General features: G+C 45.6%; 5 protein-coding genes across 9 annotated transcripts in view; 4 read left to right on the forward strand and 1 right to left on the reverse strand.

The window, feature by feature from the left end:
• Window positions 1-125: 125 nt before the first annotated feature.
• Window positions 126-5,816, reverse strand: tdg.2 (thymine DNA glycosylase, tandem duplicate 2). Of its 2 annotated transcripts, none has more exons than XM_068596532.1 (9): window positions 5,725-5,816; window positions 4,170-4,474; window positions 3,509-3,708; window positions 2,992-3,061; window positions 2,342-2,477; window positions 2,168-2,250; window positions 1,795-1,889; window positions 1,530-1,701; window positions 126-1,376 (listed from the first exon to the last, which is right to left on the reverse strand). In XM_068596532.1, exons 1-9 carry the CDS (start codon window positions 5,733-5,735, stop codon window positions 1,261-1,263), a joined length of 1,188 nt encoding a protein of 395 aa, XP_068452633.1. In that variant the 5' UTR covers window positions 5,736-5,816; the 3' UTR covers window positions 126-1,260. The 2 variants fall into 2 exon arrangements, with proteins under 2 accessions (XP_068452633.1, XP_068452632.1); XM_068596531.1 differs by having other exon boundaries at window positions 5,435-5,787.
• Window positions 5,817-6,553: 737 nt separating this feature from the next.
• uqcc6 (ubiquinol-cytochrome c reductase complex assembly factor 6) lies at window positions 6,554-7,969 on the forward strand. The gene is made up of 3 exons (XM_068596588.1): window positions 6,554-6,707; window positions 7,149-7,275; window positions 7,527-7,969. Exons 2-3 carry the CDS (start codon window positions 7,168-7,170, stop codon window positions 7,647-7,649), a joined length of 231 nt encoding a protein of 76 aa, XP_068452689.1. The 5' UTR covers window positions 6,554-6,707; window positions 7,149-7,167; the 3' UTR covers window positions 7,650-7,969.
• Window positions 7,970-8,291: 322 nt separating this feature from the next.
• efcab10 (EF-hand calcium binding domain 10) lies at window positions 8,292-10,137 on the forward strand. Of its 3 annotated transcripts, none has more exons than XM_068596571.1 (4): window positions 8,292-8,454; window positions 9,253-9,450; window positions 9,746-9,836; window positions 9,940-10,137. In XM_068596571.1, the coding sequence occupies exons 1-4, from the start codon at window positions 8,352-8,354 to the stop codon at window positions 9,983-9,985; spliced, it is 438 nt and encodes a 145-aa protein (XP_068452672.1). In that variant the 5' UTR covers window positions 8,292-8,351; the 3' UTR covers window positions 9,986-10,137. The 3 variants fall into 3 exon arrangements, with proteins under 3 accessions (XP_068452672.1, XP_068452673.1, XP_068452674.1); XM_068596572.1 differs by having other exon boundaries at window positions 9,256-9,450; XM_068596573.1 differs by having other exon boundaries at window positions 8,294-8,454; window positions 9,286-9,450.
• Window positions 10,138-10,992: 855 nt separating this feature from the next.
• Window positions 10,993-16,708, forward strand: samm50 (SAMM50 sorting and assembly machinery component). 2 transcript variants are annotated; one of them, XM_068596501.1, is made up of 15 exons: window positions 10,993-11,134; window positions 11,837-11,947; window positions 12,180-12,281; window positions 12,373-12,460; window positions 12,535-12,641; window positions 12,814-12,944; window positions 13,135-13,222; window positions 13,599-13,727; window positions 14,024-14,095; window positions 14,207-14,293; window positions 14,377-14,447; window positions 14,671-14,738; window positions 14,832-14,978; window positions 15,125-15,266; window positions 15,847-16,708. In XM_068596501.1, the coding sequence occupies exons 1-15, from the start codon at window positions 11,114-11,116 to the stop codon at window positions 15,890-15,892; spliced, it is 1,410 nt and encodes a 469-aa protein (XP_068452602.1). In that variant the 5' UTR covers window positions 10,993-11,113; the 3' UTR covers window positions 15,893-16,708. The 2 variants fall into 2 exon arrangements, with proteins under 2 accessions (XP_068452602.1, XP_068452601.1); XM_068596500.1 differs by having other exon boundaries at window positions 14,671-14,737; window positions 14,822-14,978.
• Window positions 16,709-17,199: 491 nt separating this feature from the next.
• The window catches only part of LOC137799775 (uncharacterized), a 4,845-nt gene continuing 2,747 nt past the window's right edge, over window positions 17,200-19,297 (forward strand). The window contains exons 1-4 of the mRNA XM_068596595.1: window positions 17,200-17,423; window positions 18,350-18,474; window positions 18,571-18,637; window positions 18,953-19,106. Coding sequence (XP_068452696.1) covers window positions 17,271-17,423; window positions 18,350-18,474; window positions 18,571-18,637; window positions 18,953-19,106 — 499 coding nt within the window. The 5' untranslated portion in view covers window positions 17,200-17,270. The remainder of the gene's footprint in view (window positions 17,424-18,349; window positions 18,475-18,570; window positions 18,638-18,952; window positions 19,107-19,297) is intronic.

Here is a 19,297-nt window from a genome sequence, read left to right on the forward strand (position 1 = left end):
TCTTCCTGCTCCTCTGACAGAGCTTTCCTCTGCAGAAGAAGCCTCGTGCGTTTCCTTTCGGTCGAACATCTCAACTTCAACATCGATGCTTTTAAACAACGAGACGACAAACGACGCAGCTTCAGAAGAGATTTAATAACTCTGTAATTACAGATTAGAAACTCAGAGTACGATTACCTGTTTATACAGCTGACAAATCATAAAATGTCTTTCAAAATACAAAAATAAGTCACTGGACACATGTACCATACAAAATGCAATAAATAGTGATAAAAAATAACACCGAAACATGCAGTCTGTTGGAGAGAGTTAGAAAACGTGACTTTTCTTCTCTTGTGCGTCGCACGCCGCGAGGCCTCCGGGAACCAAGACTTCTGTTTTCTCTCGGTGTCATCAGAAGGTTCCTCGGGCCTCATTGATGCGTCATGCTACAGAACAGCTGATCCAGAACAGCTGATCAGCTTTGGTGTCCGGTCAGCGGACCTCTGCGGCGCCCGCTGACCGGCCCACAGCGTCCGTGTTCTGCCAGATGCCACAACGCCAACCCAGAGGATGTTTGAGCTGCTCGCAGGAGGAGGAGTCAGCAATTTAGTTTATCTCTAGAAACCACCCAGAAGATGTGTTTTAAAGAAAAAGGACAATGTCAAGTGTGTTTTCTGTTATTTGAACTTAAGAGAGAAAAGGAAACGGTGCCCCGCCTGTAAACACACAAACCTTCTGTCCGTGTTTCAGAGGACGGACGTGTGACTAAACATGTGGTGGGACTATCAGATCCACTTCTACTTCCCAAAGGAGGGGCGAGGTCATCGTTCTACACGAATGACGGAGACAGAGCGGCAACCGGCAACGTGCCGGGTTGCTCTTGGAAAACAAAATGAGGAGAAGAATCCGGATCGACAGGAAGTCGATTCAGGTACTCCAAAAAAATAAAGTGAGCAACGATAAAGGAAATATTTAAAACCCCAAAATTTGTGTTGAAACCCCAGAATAAGACCTCAGTGGGCGTAAACGTGTTGGCGCTAATAGAATAAAACTTATTTTTTTATATTTACTTCCAGGTTGGTGTTGGGACGCCTGCACTTCCTGTCTGAGCCGCTATGGATGAGTCGTCGGTCACAGTGGTTTGTAGTCTTTATGTACGGTTACGAGTTGAAGCACCTGAAACTCACATCTCCATCTCGCTCCAGCTCAATAGAATCACAACAACTCGGTGACTTCCTGCGTGCTACAGGCCTGTGTTCCTCCTCCGCTCCGTCTCTTTTAGTTGCCGGCGTTGCCGGCGTTGCCGCTTCGCCGCGCGGCGCCGTGCAGCCCGCTGCAGCTCTCGTACTCTGGATCCAGCTGCTCCTCCTTGATGGCCATCCTCTTCGCATCCTCTGCGGGAACAAAGAGGCGACGCAGAGGCGTTAGATCTTCATCGGAGGCGTTAGATCTTCATCGGAGGCGCCGATACAAACATAAACACCGACGGGTCAGTAAAGAAAAACACACAAATCCCCGAGCAGCTGGCGCGCTGGAGCGCCGCTTACCTTTCGCCAGCTGCAGGTCGAAGGAGTACTCCGTCTCCTCCACCTCGATCTTGGGCATCAGGCCCTTCATCTCGTCCCGCAGCTCCTTCAGCTTGATGTAGAAGTGCACCTTGTCCTGCGCGCGGGGGAACTGGGCGCAGCGGGGGCTCGATGACGGCATCAGGTAGCACACCTGCAGGGGGCGGGGCCACGCCGTCAACACGCTGGACGCTTCGATTGTGTTTTTCCAGCAGAAGAACATTTTAAGAGCGACGGGGCAACGTACCGTTTCAGTTTCTGGGATTTTGTACGGCTGCAGACCAAAGTCCAGGTTCTTGGCCTTCACGCCGAAGGTTTCTTTGCAGAAGATTTCATAAATACCTGAAAAACAAATCAGCGCTGCCGTCAGGCTGCACAGGAAGTCGGCCACGAATCACTTGAATTCATTCACCTGGATACCTGCAGTACCTCACACGTTCAAGTACTTCATACACATTTTATTTGTATTCAGTCTCTATATTTAATAGTCTTCTTACGGTTTCATTTTTATTTTGTTCAGTGCTGCTGTAATCCTGTAATTTCCCCCCTGAGGGACCAATAAAGGATTATCTATCGTATCTCTGTGGCTTTCATGAAGACTACAAACACTTCAGCGTTACCTTTCCCGTTAAAAGCTGCTATTAGCGGTCTGTATTTCTGCAGCTTGTCCAGCAGCTGTCGGCCTCCTTCTCGGATCTCCTTACTGTCACAAGAACAGGAAAAAACAGAAAGGTATGATCGATGTTTGTTTCAAGGCCGGATGACATCGGTGCCGTTAAAGAAGTGCTCTCCACCTGGAGAGGTCCTTGCTGCCGGGCGTGGTCCGCTCCACCATGTTGGTGAAGCCGATGTTGTATTTCTCCGGCAGGCTCTGGTCGTGCATGAAGTTGAGCTGCTCGTCCGTGAGCCCGGACAGGAACAGACACTTCCCTGGAGAGGAGAGCCGAGATGAGTTATTAACAGACCAGATGTTTATTTTAATGGGTTGAGGAGCTTCAGCTTATTGTTGCTTCACTTTACACCAGCAGGTTGTTCAAGCGTCAGTCAGGAGCCTGATGGACAGTGAAGTCTTTATAAACATGAAAGATGGCGTTCATGCTCTGGAGCGTGACGTAACGCACACGTAAAGCTTCATGAACACTCGTGAGATCTGCTTCTGAAAATCTGTCCAAAAAAACCTCCGTTGATGAAACATTTGTAAAAAGCATTTCTACATTTTCTAAATGTTTCATTTGGATCTGAAACAAGTGAAATGAATGAAGACACGCCGCCTCCTGAGCTCCGTCTGCTCAGTGAGTCTCTGAAGCTGATGTGCAGCCAAATAATCTAACACAACATGTTGGCGGCTGCTCAGGAAGCAGATCCTTCATGAACGTCTCGGTGCTTCAGGACGACGCCACGTCTGAGACGCAACATGAGAGGATGAAACTGGATCTCAACTCACAGAAATGGTTCCCCGGGTTGGGGTAATGCCGTCCTTTGAAGGCCGACAGCAGTCCTGGGTTGATCCCAATCTGAGGGGGTGAAACAGGAAGGTGTTACCATGGCAACAGATGGAGGAAACACAGATTCGGGCGACCTCTCGACACGGGAACGATGAGTGGAAACCATTTCTTTCTGCAATTGACACCAACTCACTGCTTATAATATTGTAAATGTACATTAAAAAACACTGTGGCTCAGTGGTGAGCCGGTCGTCCTTCAATCAGAGCGTCGGCGGTTCGATCCCCGGCGCCGCTAGCCCCTGTCCATGTGTCCTTGAGCAAGACACTTGACCCTGAATGTCTCCCGTAGCCGCGCCTACAAAGCATTGATGATACTGACCCCTCCCATCAGGGTGTGAATGGGTGAATGATGTCATCATGTGGTGTTGAAGCGCTCTGAGCGGTCAGAGGGCGAGAAAAGCTCTAAACACGTACGACTCATTCAGCATAGAAACAGTTGTCGGGTCAATAACTCACGATCAGGATGTCCAGGTTGTAGGCGATGACGTCTGGCAGCGTTTTGGACATGACCTCCGCCACCGACATGCCGTTGAAGCGGTTGAGGGCCCTCTTGGCTTTCTTGGCGGCCTCGATCTCGTTCTCCTCCTCCTGCGACTTGCCGTCCTCCGCCGGCTGCTTCGGAGGCCGGCCTCTCTTCTTCTTCACCGGCGTCACAACTGGAACAGAGACAAGAAGTCACCGGGTGAGCCGATCGATCCGCTTTGCACGTTTCATAACTCCTGGTCTGATTCTGTGGGCTCGTATCGCGGCACGCAAACCAGATATTGGTTCTTCACGGCAGGTAAAAGCGCCGTGAAGCAAGTGTTTCTTTTAGTGTTGGAACGTGATACTCTAGTTTGGATCGAAACACATTCAACGTGCTAAACAATACATATAAATATTGGAATCAACACTGGATCAGGATGTAACCTGGATAGAAACCGCTTCTGTCACGTTATAACGCTCCTCTAGTAAACTCTTGTGCGGCTTGTTTCCTGTGAGAACATTCGGTCTCCACAAGAAGGTTTTAATTCATTTCACCGCGAGTCAGAACTCGAACACCTTGCAGATGAAGTGTTTGAATTCCTATTGATTAAACTCTTCTGGGTGCTTTACGTTGATCAATAACCTCCCGTACCTTGAGAGGGAGCAGCAGGCTGAGGCTGGTGCCGGACGCTGGGCTCCAGCTGCTGTATTGTGTGTTGGTGCTGAGGGTTCAGGTGCTGCTGCTCCCGGCCGTGCGGCTGGTACGTCAGCTCCTGGTAGTGATTTTGGGCCGGCGGGTTATAGTTCTGGTAAAAAGGTTCCTGGTAGACGGGCGGCTCCCGGTGGACGGACAGCTCGGCCATGACCAGGTCATCGCTGGGCCCTTCGGCGTAGTGGCCCATGTTGTGGTACGACATCACATGCTGGGCCTCGGGGTGCTGCTGGCTGGACTGGTACCTAGGGAAGGAAACAGAGGGCGCACGAGAGAGGAGAGAGGAGATGAGGAGAGGTCCAAGTTAAAGACGGGAGGAAAAGGCAGGTGAGGAGAAGGAGGAAGAAAAACAAAGCGGGACCCGGACAAAGCAAAAAAAGGACAACATCACGTCTGGTGCTGGATGGGGAAGTGGAGAAGAGGCAAACTTACAAGACACGATACTTACAAACACACATGCGCTGAGTTATACACCTGTTTGTATTCTCTGCATTTCACACAGTGTTCAGTCTGAGTTCAGCTCTAACAGTATTTGTTTCTCCTCCATCGCTCTAATTGTGGTTGTATTTTTGAGCCTCTGGCCTACGACGGATCCACCCGCTGACCCACAAAGAGGTTGTTGTTTTTTGTTGTACGCTCAGGTTCGGCTGACCACAATACAATGAAGGTACACAAAACGACTGTGATTGATACAAAGTGGACGACAGGACAAGAGGTTCTGATCCTGTTCATGCTACAGAGCACTGCAGTGTGTTTATGACGCCTGCAGCGAGCCGTGATGTCATAACTGCTTGATCATGTGGTCACAAGTCCAATTATTAAAGTGTATCCTCAACCATTTATCAAACCAGCTGCAGAGTACAAATAATGCAATATCGTCACAATCACGTCATTACATGCATTGTTACATCCTTGAATTGCAACTCAGGCTACTTCTTATACACAAGCTGTTAATCCACTTCCTTTTTTTTTTTTGGTTTAAAAGGACATTTTTTTTACTCCAAATGGTTATTATCCTGAATAATTACACTGCCACTTGCTACGAGCCTAAATACAAAGAATACAGGGTATGTATGACGGCGTGTGTCAGATGCTATTCATGGTTGTTTTTTTTTCTTCTTCTCCATCTCATGCATGAAAATGAAGACGTCAGGAAGAGGACATGAGAAGTTTTCCATGACCTGCCACCTCCAACACCAACTCACCACTGCTGAAAATAATCCGTGGGTACCGTCAATGATGTATACTGGTTTTCTTCCATCTTAACTGTTGACTTATTTCAGTATATTAACATTCATTCTGCTGCCAAAGGCATCGATACCCACTGGAGATGTGAGCTGTGTGGAGTTTGGAGCACATACGGTACACAAAGAAGACTTATGGACGCTGCTACAGGAAGATGGAAGGTTTAGCTGACAACGTTACGCAGTCCTACCGGCTGTCTTGTGACCTCTAGGTTAACGAGACATGAAGGGATTTGAGCGAACGACCGTACCTGTCATACATTTTGTTCTTTAGTTTTCAAATAGGAAGACTGGGGGCTGGGAATCCTCCCAAAACAAAGACCATTTAAACGCTCAATAATTCCTTTTGGCGCAGGTTGAGTGGACGCTTACCGCCACCTCGTGGTTGGGAGGTGTACTGCACGGGTCTAACTAAAAATTAGGATTTAGGATGTTTAGTCCCACTGCACAACTATGTTATTACAACAAGTGATCGATGATTACAAACTGAAACATCGCGTATTCTTTATTAATTTTAACACCATGGACTAAACACGGGATTAAAGGATGAGTTCGCACAAACTACCGCAAGATGGCGGCATATTTCGTATGCATGAAAGCACCAGCACGAATTTACACTGTAGACGAACGCAGCAGCCAAAGATAGTATGTTTATTGAAAGTGCATCACTCCACATTTTAAAACAGAACGAGTCAAAATACAGACAAATGGTGAGAAGTCATCATTGAAACCCCACAGATTAACCATGGTATTATTTACTATTTTTGTTCATTTATCCAATGTACCTCTCTTTAATTGACACAACAATGAAAGTTAAAACGATATTATAACTCGCAATATGTGGCTGGCGAGGTTAGCTGTTCCAAATAAAAGCTAACATATGAAACGTTAAGCTAGCTGGCCTACATCAACAAGAAGCCTCAAAATGGTGCAATAGAAAGATAATTCAAGCCTGAAAAGCAACAACAATCTCTCTCAACCAATACATGCATCGAACGCGCAGCCCACTAATGTTAAAAAATGCGGCGGGACGCGGAATCGTAACCTTTTGTGGTGTCAGTAAGTAGAGGCAGAGTGAATGTCTTCTCTGCCTTTATTTTATTTTGTATATCTCTGCGTTAGCTAGACAGCGTGACCTGGTGTGAGTCCCAATGACAGACGTTTGGGTTTATACTATGGTGGAAATCACATTCACGTTGCGGTCTTTCATTTAAAAGACAGTGAAATAAACAAGGTAAGCTCTCATCTGCGTCACTATACGACAGCTTGTGTCTATTGCTGCGTCACAATTTATTGTTTCTCAAACTTTTAGCCTTAACATTTACAGCGCGGCTAACAAACACAGTGACATGAGCCTCCTTGTCACTGTGTTTACTGTGCAGGTTAATAACCATACACAGGATATGTATGGTATGTGTGCATGCATACGATACTAAAATAGTGACCTTTACATAGCTAGAACCCCCCTAATGGTAACTCATAAACACAGTGGCTGTACAGGTTCCCAGTGGTTGTGATACTGTCTAATGTTATGATGCATAGCCATAAATAAGAGGCATTATTTTACAATTTTAGTAGAGAAGAGCACTTTTAATTGAGCAAGAAAAATATGTGACACCAGCTTTGTTTTATTTGTATACCAATCTCTTCCTCTCTCTCTTTCCTTCTCCCCCAGCGTGAGGGCGTCTGTGAAGATGCCAGCAGGTGTGTCTTGGCCTCGGTACCTGAGGATGTTGGGCGCCAGCATGCTGGCCATGTTTGCAGGAGCTCAGGTCGTCCACCAGTACTACCTACCGGATCTGGTGAGGGACAAAATGAATCCCTCTCATGGCTGTTGCTGTGTAGAGCTGCTCTTATTACAAAACTATACATTTGTATTTTTCTGCATTTACCATAATTCAATGTGAAAACCACCACGTGGTAGCTGTAAAAGTGTTGATTTTACTGATACACGATCCCACATACGACACCACCCATCTGAACGGGTCCAATCTTGCTGTATGCGTTTAACAGTTCCTCCTATTTTTTTATATATATTTTTGTTATCTTTCAGACTATACCAGAGGTCCCGCCAAAGCCTGGGGAGCTTAAGACAGAATTGCGGGGCTATAAAATCAGAGAAGAAGCGACTGCTGCTGCGTTAGAGCAGCTTAAAACAGAACAAAGGGTGGACTGATCCTGGAATTAATCGTCCTCTTGTGCGATGGACACTGTATTTAACTCTGAACTGAGCATTATGTCCAATATCTTTTGCCAACAGCGAGACGTGCCTGGGAGTAAAGTCACTTCTGGAACATCTGCCGATGCATATTTCCTGTGTTTGTACTTTTTCTTTCAATGGAGCAAACATGAGAGGAATGCAATGCGACACACTCGGGATCAGGATCCAATCAGAATCAAGATCATTTGTTTTATTTGACCATTAATGTCCGTCTGTTGTTAGTTTATTTATATTCTATTCAAAATAATATCTTGATTGTTTATATTTTATTGGAAATAAATATATCACACCAAACATGTCATTCATTAATTTGTGGTAAAAGTTAGTGATCTATATGGAAATGATGACAAAAATTTGTCATCAACAATTTTGATGATCGATTTGCAGCTTCTGAAATATGAAGATGCGATGCTTTTCCTGCTATTGTTGTCAATTTAATATTTTGGGTTTTTAGACTGCTGGTCAGACCAAAGAGGCAACCAAAAAAATACACAATAATTGCATTATAAATGCCTGGATGTCTGACGTCACGGAGGGACCTCCCAAGTATAGAAAAGCACGAACGTGTGTGTGTGTGTGTGTTGGTGCGCGCGCGCCTCTAACGTTGGAAGTCGGCGTATCTTAGCAACAAGTAGAAACACAGGTGAGGTGGAAAAGATGGCGACGCAGAGAGAGAAGGACGCCGAAGATTACCTGAAGAAACACAGAATACCCGAGCTGATGGAGAACCTGACCGCCATGCTGTTCTTCTACAGACCCGGTCAGAGGCCAACGGACACACACACGAGCTAGCGGAGCTAAACACGAGCTAGTTTGCTAGAAAACTCCCGTGTATTCATTTAAAAGTGGGCTAATAAACACACAATACGTGTGATAGATGGGCTCATGAACACACAATAACACATGTAATAGATGGGCTAATAAACACACAATACGTGTGATAGATGGGCTCATGAACACACAATAACACATGTAATAGATGGGCTAATAAACACACAATACGTGTGATAGATGGGCTCATGAACACACAATAACACATGTAATAGATGGGCTAATAAACACACAATACGTGTGATAGATGGGCTCATGAACACACAATAACACATGTAATAGATGGGCTAATAAACACACAATACGTGTGATAGATGGGCTCATGAACACACAATAACACATGTAATAGATGGGCTAATAAACACACAATACGTGTGATAGATGGGCTCATGAACACACAATAACACATGTAATAGATGGGCTAAAAAAAACGCCACAATTACACATAAAGCATTGTCTATTAGCACAACACTTAAACTTTTTAATTATTTCAGAATCAGCTTTAATGTTTATGTAAATTTGCACGTACATGGAATTTGACTCTGGTTTCTCTTTGCTCTTCGTTGAATAATCAGTTTTGCATTGTTGTGTTTTTTTCCTAGTTATTGTTCATTTGGCATTTTATTCATTTGAGTCTGTTGCTCTAACTCCAAATATTTAGTGTGCTTTAAACCGTTGTCTGAAGTGTTCAACAATGTACCTTTTAATATCATAAACGTTCATACAGCAGCGCTTCATCGTGACTTGTTCCTCCATCCAGAGGATCCCAGGGAGTTCCTGGTGGAGCAGCTGAAGGAGCTGAGGGTTTCCCAGCAGAGCAACATGAGAGGGCCCAGTCTGTTCGACAACGCCAACCTGGACACCGTCTTCAAGATACTGGACCCCGCCAATCAAAGATACATCAATGTTGCCCAATACAAGCATGGTGAGCACGGGACATGCAGTGTTTTAGGATTGCTGGAGAGATCGACCCTTTCAATATCATTAAATATATGATTTCTATTCATATTAACAACAAAATACTAAATGCATTTTGGTTCGTATTCATTCTTTCTGTATTAGAAACAATAGTGGTTGCCTATTTAATAACATTTTACACATATATACTTTTAATTCACCCAATTATGGCTCCAAACAGCAAAATGTAATATCATCAAATACTGTTTTATAAAGATGAATCACACGTTGGACTAAAACAACCAGAACCTCTTCCCTCACAGCTCTGACCACACTGGGGATCAAAGACTTTGATGAATCTCCCGAAGGTGTAAATGAAGACAGAATATCCCACGACACCTTCAAAAGAGAAGCGTAAGAGCACCTTGTAAAATCTGAACGTCACAAAGACAATATTCTCCAGCATTTTAAAATCCTCCATGTCATGGAGATCATTCGTGTCATTTTGTTGTTACAGGACTCAAGGCCTGCAGAGATGCTCGGCAACATATTCACAACACTGAACTTCTGTTTGCTTCCATTCAGCTGTTATTCTTTCAGATGACGTTGATGTGCGTTTGCATGTTCCCATCAGCCTTCATGTGTGACTGCGTCTTGTAGTTTGAACACATTTTCTATTAAACTGTGAAGGTGGTCATATTCCTTCAAGTATCCAGTCGTCTTTTTTTTTTTTTTTTTTACAAAGGTTTAATATGTTTGGGGAATGTTATCCTAAAAACCAGAAGTTGTTTTGCCTGAAGAAATGACACCATGTTGAGGTGCGTTATGGGATGAGATACAACTGTTAGTTAAGACATAAGATAACGTAGTTTACATCGCAGCTCTGTATACCAGTTGATATTGAAATAAAACTAAATTATTTACCAGTGGTTTGAATTCACAACATTGGTGTCATGAGATATATTTTTTATAATGCATGTTTTCACCAAACAGGGTGATAGTTGGGTTTGTGTCTCAGAATAATCTTACCTCCAATGAATACAGTTTATAATAATGATAACGATTACTTGTGTAAAATAATAACTTAATAAATACCCCATGTCATAATAAATCCATCTTGCGACCCAACCTGCATGTACGTCAACAGAAAGGTGGAGTGCTCTGTGTCCACCTCCATTATATGACAACCACAGACAAAAAACAAGTGTTTGTTTCTGTTGGCTTTTATAAAAACTCAAATTTGAACTCAAATTGGGAAGCATGAACTATTTTTAATTATTTTAATCTTTGTTTTATTATTTTATTTAAGCCTGTTGCTGTAATAGTTACATTATAATAGTTATTCTTATTCATATATTTTTTAATTACTTGTAGTTATTGCTAAGATAATGTGTTCCTTTTTGATACAACATAACAAAACAGAAGTAGAACTATTATGGTAGCATACATGTATTGTTTTCTCAACGCAATGATCAGTATTGATCTGTTATTGACATTTTGCAGCGTCGCTGTGTTGAACGCGGCCGGCAGTGGGCGTGGCGGTGGGCGTGGCCAGGAAGTGACATGGCCGCCTCCTTCTACGGAGCCTCGTCGCCTTTCTGTCCGGTGACTTGTAGGTTAAATTCGTCAGTCTTTTTTCCGCGTGAAGCCTCGTCCGCACCCCCCGGGACAGCGCCCAGCGCCGCGCCAGCATGGGCACCGTCCACGCCAGGGTAAGGACCCGTCCTGGGGGCGCGTCTCGCGGGGACTTTGACCCCTCCGGCGGCTCGGTCCTCTGGCAGCAGCGGCCCGGCTCCCGCGCGGCGTGAAACGGGCCCGCGGGTTGCTGCACGCGGAGCGCGGCCCGAGCCGCCTCCCGCGGCTGCGCGACGGCTCACCCGCTGCTCGTTAGTTTGTGAACAAAGGAAACGGAATTATGCATTTTTAGATAGAAATCTCTGGCGGGAGTGAAAGACGCGAGTGGCTGCTGCACTCAGAGCAGCCAGCACAACATGTACTACACACTGCGTGTTGTTACACCGTCAACAACACAATACAGCCAGAAGTAGGATTGTCAGTATGGAGGTAGATCTGTGTATTTTCACCCGAGCAAGTGTCTTGTTTGTAAGTAAATTATATCAAAAATATTTGCTCTTAATTTAAAAAAAGATGCTAAAAACAAAAAATGCTTTAAAAAAAAGTGCTCTCAGTTAAAAAAACTTTGCTCTCAAAAAAAAAACTACATTATCAAAAAAAACGCTCTAAAAAAATTGTTCTAAGGAAAGCTAAAACTGAGCTCTCAAAAACCCCTTTCTCCTTTGCCTGCTAACTGGTGTAACACAGTTGTCGAATGTAAACTCTGCATCGGTCGAACACATTGCTGACCTCAGATTGTGTCTCTACGTTGTGTCCCCGCTCCTGTGTGTGCGTCTCAGAGCCTGGACCCTCTGCCCATGCGAGGGCCAGAGCTCGGAGTTCACCCGGACGACATCGAGGCTCCGGAGGTCGAGCACCAGCCGAAGCAAGAAGTTCTGGAGAACAGGAAAGTAAGATTTGTTTTGTTGCTTGGCAGTAAATCATCACATTGTGACTCCGGCGCTTCGCCAGGGGAGGAGTTTAAGTTTCCTCGCCTCATATCCGTCCCGCAAACACGACCGGAGATGCAAACTGAAGCTTCATAGAAACGGCGTTTTAACATTTGGCGAACGAGTGTTGTTTTTGTGGTTGTTTGTGAGTGTTCTGAATGTTTCCAATGCTGTTTGTCTCTCGGTTCTCCAGGTCGTCGTTCAACGAGTGCACATAGACGGGCTGGGACGAACCAAGGAGGACGTGCTGACTTATGAAATCGCAGAAGTTTTCCGGGCGAAGAACTTGATAGATGTAGACGCATGTTGCTGATGCAGCGCTTCTTCATCAATCCTGGTTACATTTCTGCATTCATGTGCATCCAAACATTTAATTTGTTGTGCAGGTGATGCGGAAGTCCCACGAAGCCCGACAGAAGCTGCTGCGTCTCGGGATCTTCAGAACAGTGGAGGTCGTTATCGACACTTCCCGAGGTACTGCCGGTCCCAGTTTACATTTCTGATGATTCACGCGTCGGCTGACTCGTGGTTTCCCCCCGGCTCTCCAGGCGAGCACGCGCTTCCCGACGGCCTCGACGTCACGTTCGAGGTCACCGAGCTGAGACGCATGACGGGCAGCTACAACACCATGGTTGGAAACAACGAGGGGAGCATGGTGAGCTTTGCTTCCCTAAAGCAGCGTCGCCTACAACACTCGTTCACCTATGAAGAATATCTCCAATGTCGACTTCAGCTGTCGTTTACAGTTCTGCTGTTATGTGTTCAGAGAAAAGACTCTAAATACACAATTTAAAACCCTGATCATCTCTTCCTGCTTTCATCTTCAGGTCCTGGGCCTGAAGTTGCCCAATGTGTTAGGTCGGGCGGAGAAGATGACCTTCCAGTTCTCTTACGGCACCAAAGAAACCTCGTACGGGCTGTCGTTCTTCAAACCACAACCAGGGAACTTTGAACGCAAGTAAGACGGCAATGACCTGAAGACACTGTTTGTTTGTTTATGTCTCACCACCTGAAGGTGTTCAGGTTGAGGCTGGACATTCAGCCGGTCAGGTGACCTGTGAAGCATCTATACACGGCTATGTTTCATGATCACGAGGGAATGCCAGCAGGGATTCACATTTCCTGTTTTCTCCTCTTTCCACTGGCAGCATCTCCATCAACGCGTACAAAGTCACGGGTCAGTTCCCATGGAGCTCTCTGAGGGAGACGGATCGAGGCGTCTCTGGAGAACTCAGCGTAAATACTTGTTCACATTTTTCTCTTTGTGCAGTTAAACGTGTTAAATGTAAAACTACTTCCTGGTGTTCTGCCTCGCTGCTCATGCACAGTGTGCAAGGCCACATTGCTGTTGTGTTCTCACTGAACGAGCTGAAGATCGTCATAATAAAAAGCATCAAAAATGTTCTGTTTAGGACCATAAAGTCCAGTTCTGGGTGGCAGTCCAAACGTAAAGGTTGGACTTTGTTTTAGATGAACTGTGTTCACATCCACCAGTCTGGATGATGATGACGAGCCTGCAGACATGACCTTCACCATGTTTGAAGGAGACAGAGTGCATGAGATCATGACAAGCGTAACAGACTGGTGTCACATGACCATTCACCGCCCACAGTTCCCCGTGTGGAAGACCAACCAAACCCTGAAGTGGGAGGGCGTGTGGCGAGAGCTGGGCTGCCTCGCCCGCACCGCCTCGTTCGCCGTCCGGGAGGAGAGCGGCCATTCCCTCAAGTCCTCGCTTTCGGTACTTGTCTGTTATTTTACATTGAATATGTTTACAGCGATGCCTTGAACCCGCTGCGGGGTTTAAGTCTGCTGTCAGATTATTATTGGCTGCAGCCGCGGTTGCCCCAAAAAATGTGTGGACACGATTCAAAATGGCGGATGTATGGCACGGATGCAGAGGGGCGGGGCTTATGTGGACGGTCTGGATCTGCAGAATCAAGGGACATTTTTGGGGTGTAAAATTTCAGATTCAAGGACACAATCTACACCAGTTTTTTTTTTCTTTGTGGTGAACGTTGTGTTCATGTGTTGCAGCACTCGATGGTCATCGACACCAGAAACTCCTCCATCGTCCCCAGGAGAGGAGGACTGATGAAGATCCATCAGGTTTGTTCTTGAACACGAAGCCAGAGCTTTTCTTCCCCAATGGCTTTAAAAACTATTCACTGCCACCAGGATGACGTCTCGTGTCGTGTTGTGTTGTGTTGTGTTGTGTAGGAACTCGCTGGTTACACCGGGGGAGACGCCAGTTTCCTGAAGGAGGACTTTGAGATCCAGCTCAATAAAACTCTCTTCTGGGACTCGGTGAGATTCTACATTTCAACTTTTTAGCTATTTAGCAAATGAAAAGTGATTTTATGCTCTGAACCTCTGACTTCCTCCTCCAGGTGCTCTCGGCCTCGCTGTGGGGCGGTTTGCTTCTTCCCATCGGCGACAAGCCAACAAACATAGCAGACAGGTACAGAAACACCATGCACCACCGTACCTGACACTCCAGAGAACTTGAGCAGGTTATTTTAGCAAATCGCTGCTGGTGAACGCATGCTGAGTGTTTCCTGTGTGCAGTGAACACATGCAGTTTGTATGTGAGCTAAATTCAACATAATGTAATTACCTGCTGTGGTTTCTGCGTCCGGACGGCTCGTATTCGTTACTCTACGTTGTCTGTGTCGACCTCCCAGGTTCTACCTCGGCGGGCCCACCAGCATCAGGGGCTTCAGTATGTACAGCATGGGCCCGCAGAGTGAAGGTGAGACATTACCTCGGCCGAGCTGCTCGCTCACCACAATGAAGTTTTGATGGTTAATTGAACGGTCGTGTGCTGGAATTACTGATATGGCAGGCGACTACCTGGGCGGAGAGGGCTACTGGGCCGGCGGCCTCCACCTCTACACCCCTCTGCCCTTCAGACCCGGCAAGGGCGGCTTCGGCGACCTCTTCAGGACGCACTTCTTCCTCAACGCCGGAAACCTTTGTAACCTCAACTATGGTGAGTGGGTTCAGGTTTCATGGAGCAGCGCTCTGTTCGGATCACTGAGTTGTTTTCTTACTCTGATCTAGTTCAGGGTTGGATAGTTTCCTCTTACTGATGCCCATTTTCTTGTGTTGATCTTGGGGTTGTGTGTTCTTGCTCAGGTGAGGGACCACGAGCGCATCTGAAGAAACTTGCAGAATGCATCCGCTGGTCGTACGGACTGGGCGTCGTGCTGCGTTTGGGGAACATCGCCAGACTGGAACTGAATTACTGCGTTCCCATGGGAGTCCAGAGTGGAGACAGGTAGGGCCGGCTAGTGACTTTCAGGTAAAGATGGTTTACTCGGAGGACATTTTAGGAACTCTGAACTCCATCAGCTTCCCTGCAGACGATGAAGGAAACCCTCTAAAAAAGAGCAAACTAAACAATCTCACTGGATCTGCTTGAACATGTCATCATCTCATGTGGAGTAACGCATGTAAACATGCATCTACGTGGGATGAATACACTTAAAGAGGGATGTTTTTCTCTATGTTTCATTGGTTGTTGTTGGATCGCCAACAACAACAACAACAACCTTGTCATTAAGGCTCTCTTGGGCCTGGTGGCCTCACAGCTTCTCCTCCTCCGTCTCTTCTGGTCGTGGCTATCGAATTCAAAGACCTCATCCACATCGTCTGAATCTAAATATTCAGCCATGACTTTGAACATATTTTCCGTACGTCAACAACAACAAACCTCTTGCTGGCAAAGTGAAGCTGATGACATAACAGACTTGTGAACATGGAGCCGTTTTAAGCGTCATCGCGTCCTTAATGTGACCTGAAAGCACCAGGTTGTTGCTTTGCTTTTGACACCTTTCCACTTGTTTTCTGCATTGCAGGATCTGCGACGGGTTCCAGTTCGGAGCAGGAATCCGGTTCCTGTGAAAACACATTTATGGATCTGGAACTTCTTTGTGTTTCAACATTAATTTTATGCCAGAAACATTTTATTGGAAGAGGAAATTGCTTGTACAGAATTGTTATTGCAGCTCATTAGTTCAGTAAAAGTGTTTGCACTGACTGCCTGTTTGTATCTTTAACATGTGTTGAATAAAGGGCTCTTAGTCAGATTTTACTGTGTATCACACACAATATGACAGACGTCAGTCTGCCACAAGATGATTGACATCTAGTTGTCAGCCTTCTCCATTCATAAACATCAGTAGCACAACTCCAAAGCTCTGACTGTTGAGATTGTTCTCACGGCTGACAGACGAACTGTTCATCCAACAAATGTGATACCTGTCAAGTTATGACGGTTTAACCTGAACCAGAAACCGTCTTATTGTTCAGTAGCTTTGCACAAACACGAAGTCGGTCCTGGTGTTTTGGTGCATCATGACAAATGTAGTGCAAAGGTCAAGAGACACAACGTAAATGGAAATAACGACAGACTTTTCAGATTGCCTCATTTGAAAACATTAGAAACATGCCACGCTGTCTGCAGCTCAACTTGTGAGTGCTATCAGTCACTTGCATCAAATATTTGATAGAAACTATTAAAAGTACTGTTAAAAGTATCTGTTGATGTCATATTGTGTCTAAAAATTCCCCTGGCTGAAATAAGGTTAATGGAAGTCTGAGGGAAAGTTTGTTTTGCTTTTGACTTCATTAGCATTGACATTGTGGATTTATCAAATTACAATGATGTTTGGTTTACTGGACATATGCCGAATTTTGTAATAAAGGTAAATGACAGCTTTAACATTGCTTCCTTTAACCCCAGACGTATGCGTTTAATCAACGTTAAAAAGCACATTTTTTGAATGGACTTTGGTCCATTGAGAAGGACCGCGGCTCCTCACCGAGGGGGACTCCAGCAGCTAGAACAGCGGCCATCAAAGCTCGTGCACGCGCTCCAAAGGTTTGAGAGGCGTCTGCTGTGAAACGAGGGAACTTTTCAGTGATACAGCTGCTGGCTCCAACATAGTAAATCCACATAACATCCTGCAGAGGAGATGCTCCATTGCTCCTCCAAATCAAACATGTCCTCAGATCCCTCCGGTGAAACTAATCAGTCATAGCAACAACTTGTTGAAGTGTTACGTTAATGATCACCGTTGTCTCCAAAGGTGACAAGATAATCACAGCAGCATTGTTTTCGCCATTGGCTGAATGAAGTCACATGACCGCAGAACACAGCCTGGGTGTACTCTCATGTCCCTGAACACAACACACCAGATCGGGTCAGACGTTACATTACATCACATTTCATTTTGCTGACGCTTTTAGGCAAAGCAACATTTAGTTTTTCCTTTTCAAAATGAGCATCCCGGTTGTGGACTTTGGTGCGTGCAGCCTGAGCGAGGAAGATGTTGCCGACGAGAAGATGCACAAGCTGAGCAAAGAGCTGGAATCAGCTTTCACTGAAGTTGGTTTCGTGTTCCTGAAGAACACCGGGATCACCCAGAAGGAGGTGAGACAGAACCGTTAGTTTAGTTTGCTGCAGCGGGGTGGAAGATGCACTCAGATCACTAGCAGTAGAACCACACTGAGAAGATACTCCACTGCAGCAAAAGGTCCTGCGTTAAAATCCTTACTTAAGTATCAATGTAGAATACCAGAAGTCTGTTTTATTATGTGTCTGGATTAATATTACTACTGCATTAATGTACGGTTTGCATTTTACTGCTGTATGGAGAGACATTGAGTGTAATTACTAGCCGTGGCAAGCGTGTGACAAGCGTCAGCACCAGGTTTCAGGTCAGCGGCAAGCAAGTATAAATGTATTTTGCCATCTCTTAAATTGTCCATGTGCAATTGTTGAATAAAGAATACAAATTTAAATTAAAGCTGCAAGCAGCTGTGAGCGGGTCCTCGCTCACGTCGGGGACGCCTGCGGGTCGCCGGCTCGTCCGGCCGAGAACGTGCGCCTGGTGGGCGAACATTCCGGGCTGGACTTGCTCGCCGACCCTTTGGCGCCCTCCAACGTGCTGGATAGAGTGAGGACCCGCTCACAGCTGCTTGCAGCAGCTTTAAATCATTCTTTTTTTTACGCCTATATCAGATGGCTATTTTCACCTGATCTGACTCGAGGTCCAAATTTGGTGAGTTTTGAAGTAAGACAAGTCGTCAGAAAGGTGCCTCCAGTAGTCATAGAGGTGCCACCTGTTGAACGAGAGGTGCCATCAGTAGACAGGGAGGTGCCACCAGAAGACAGAAAGGTGCCACCAGTAGTCAGAGAGGTGCCATGAGTAGATAGAGAGGTGCCACTGGTAGTCAGAGAGGTGCCATTAGTAGACAGAGAGGTGCCACCAGTAGACAGAGAGGTGCCACCAGTAGTCAGAGAGGTTCCACAGACTTAGTCAAGAAGCAGTAAAGTGTCTTTTCTGCTTTTGACAGGTGGATGGTGTCATGGCTATATCCAAGACATTCTTCCTGCTGCCAGAAGAGGAGAAGAAACCCTTCAGCAGGAAAACCTTTGGCCATAATGAATACCATGGCTGGGTGCAAGTAGAGGCTGAGAGGTCGGACTCAGAACATGAACACAAACACACTTCTTAGTCGTTTAGTCGTAAAACTAAATATCTGTTTGTTTGTTTGTTTGTTTGTTTATTCTTTAGTTTGAATCCTCGTCGCCCCGGAGACCTAAAGGAGGCCTTCAATGTTACTTCAACCCGTCCTGACATTGTAAAGTCTCATTGTATAAGGTTGACTGTTAATATCTTAGTCTGAAGAACAAAGTTCAAGTTACTCTATAACCAGTAGAAAATCTGTTTAGACTGCCAGTGTTATCTACTAATATCGATCTATTCCATAATATCAGCTATGTCCTTGTTGCTCCTCTACATGTTCCTCAGAGAGCAGAGGTTCTTTTTCAAGTGTCCTGTTGAATCCATATATTTGATTCCCATCAAAGCTGCAGATACATTGAATATTTATTCATTTTAAACAGTCACAAATCAATATCAGCCTCAGAAATCAGTCGGTTCTCTTCTGCTGTAGAAATGGCCATCCGGTGCCCTAAAAGGGTTCCAGGAGATCCAGTCGTCTTTCTTCCAGCGCTGCAAGGAGCTGAGTCTGCGGGTGCTGAGGGTGATGGCCCTCAGTCTGGGTCTGGACCCCCAGCTGTTCCTGAGCATGCACCGCTTTATAGGAAGTATGTACCCTTAAGGATGGCCAAGGAGTCATCAGATGGAGGTGGATTGTGTCTTTTTTACCCCAGCAAATTTCTTGTTTGGAAGTAAATCATATCAAAAAATGTTGCTCTCAATTCAAAAAGAATTGCAAAAAAAAAAAAGTTTTCCATCCATCCATTTTCCGCCGCTTATCCGGGGTCGGGTCGCGGTG

The sequence above is a fragment of the Clinocottus analis genome, unplaced genomic scaffold (genome assembly GCF_023055335.1).
Source record: "Clinocottus analis isolate CAN_PGR_092001 unplaced genomic scaffold, fCliAna1.0.p SCAF_38, whole genome shotgun sequence".
Lineage (NCBI taxonomy): Eukaryota > Metazoa > Chordata > Actinopteri > Perciformes > Cottidae > Clinocottus > Clinocottus analis.

What these genes read in the sequence shown, in the direction of transcription:
- tdg.2 (XM_068596531.1), bottom strand. Translation starts at nt 5,490, where the DNA reads ATGGAAGAAAACCAGTATACATCATTGACGGTACCCACGGATTATTTT. An exon ending in CAACCCGGGGAACCATTTCT is followed by an intron (nt 2,478 to 2,991) that starts GTGAGTTGAGAT and finishes TCTCCTCTCCAG; the next exon opens with GGAAGTGTCTGTTCCTGTCC. An exon ending in AAATCCCAGAAACTGAAACG is followed by an intron (nt 1,702 to 1,794) that starts GTACGTTGCCCC and finishes CGCCCCCTGCAG; the next exon opens with GTGTGCTACCTGATGCCGTC.
- uqcc6 (XM_068596588.1), top strand. Translation starts at nt 7,168, where the DNA reads ATGCCAGCAGGTGTGTCTTGGCCTCGGTACCTGAGGATGTTGGGCGCC. An exon ending in AGTACTACCTACCGGATCTG is followed by an intron (nt 7,276 to 7,526) that starts GTGAGGGACAAA and finishes GTTATCTTTCAG; the next exon opens with ACTATACCAGAGGTCCCGCC.
- efcab10 (XM_068596571.1), top strand. Translation starts at nt 8,352, where the DNA reads ATGGCGACGCAGAGAGAGAAGGACGCCGAAGATTACCTGAAGAAACAC. An exon ending in GCTGTTCTTCTACAGACCCG is followed by an intron (nt 8,455 to 9,252) that starts GTCAGAGGCCAA and finishes ACGTTCATACAG; the next exon opens with CAGCGCTTCATCGTGACTTG. An exon ending in TGTTGCCCAATACAAGCATG is followed by an intron (nt 9,451 to 9,745) that starts GTGAGCACGGGA and finishes CTTCCCTCACAG; the next exon opens with CTCTGACCACACTGGGGATC.
- samm50 (XM_068596500.1), top strand. Translation starts at nt 11,114, where the DNA reads ATGGGCACCGTCCACGCCAGG. An exon ending in TGGGCACCGTCCACGCCAGG is followed by an intron (nt 11,135 to 11,836) that starts GTAAGGACCCGT and finishes TGTGCGTCTCAG; the next exon opens with AGCCTGGACCCTCTGCCCAT. An exon ending in AAACTCTCTTCTGGGACTCG is followed by an intron (nt 14,294 to 14,376) that starts GTGAGATTCTAC and finishes TTCCTCCTCCAG; the next exon opens with GTGCTCTCGGCCTCGCTGTG.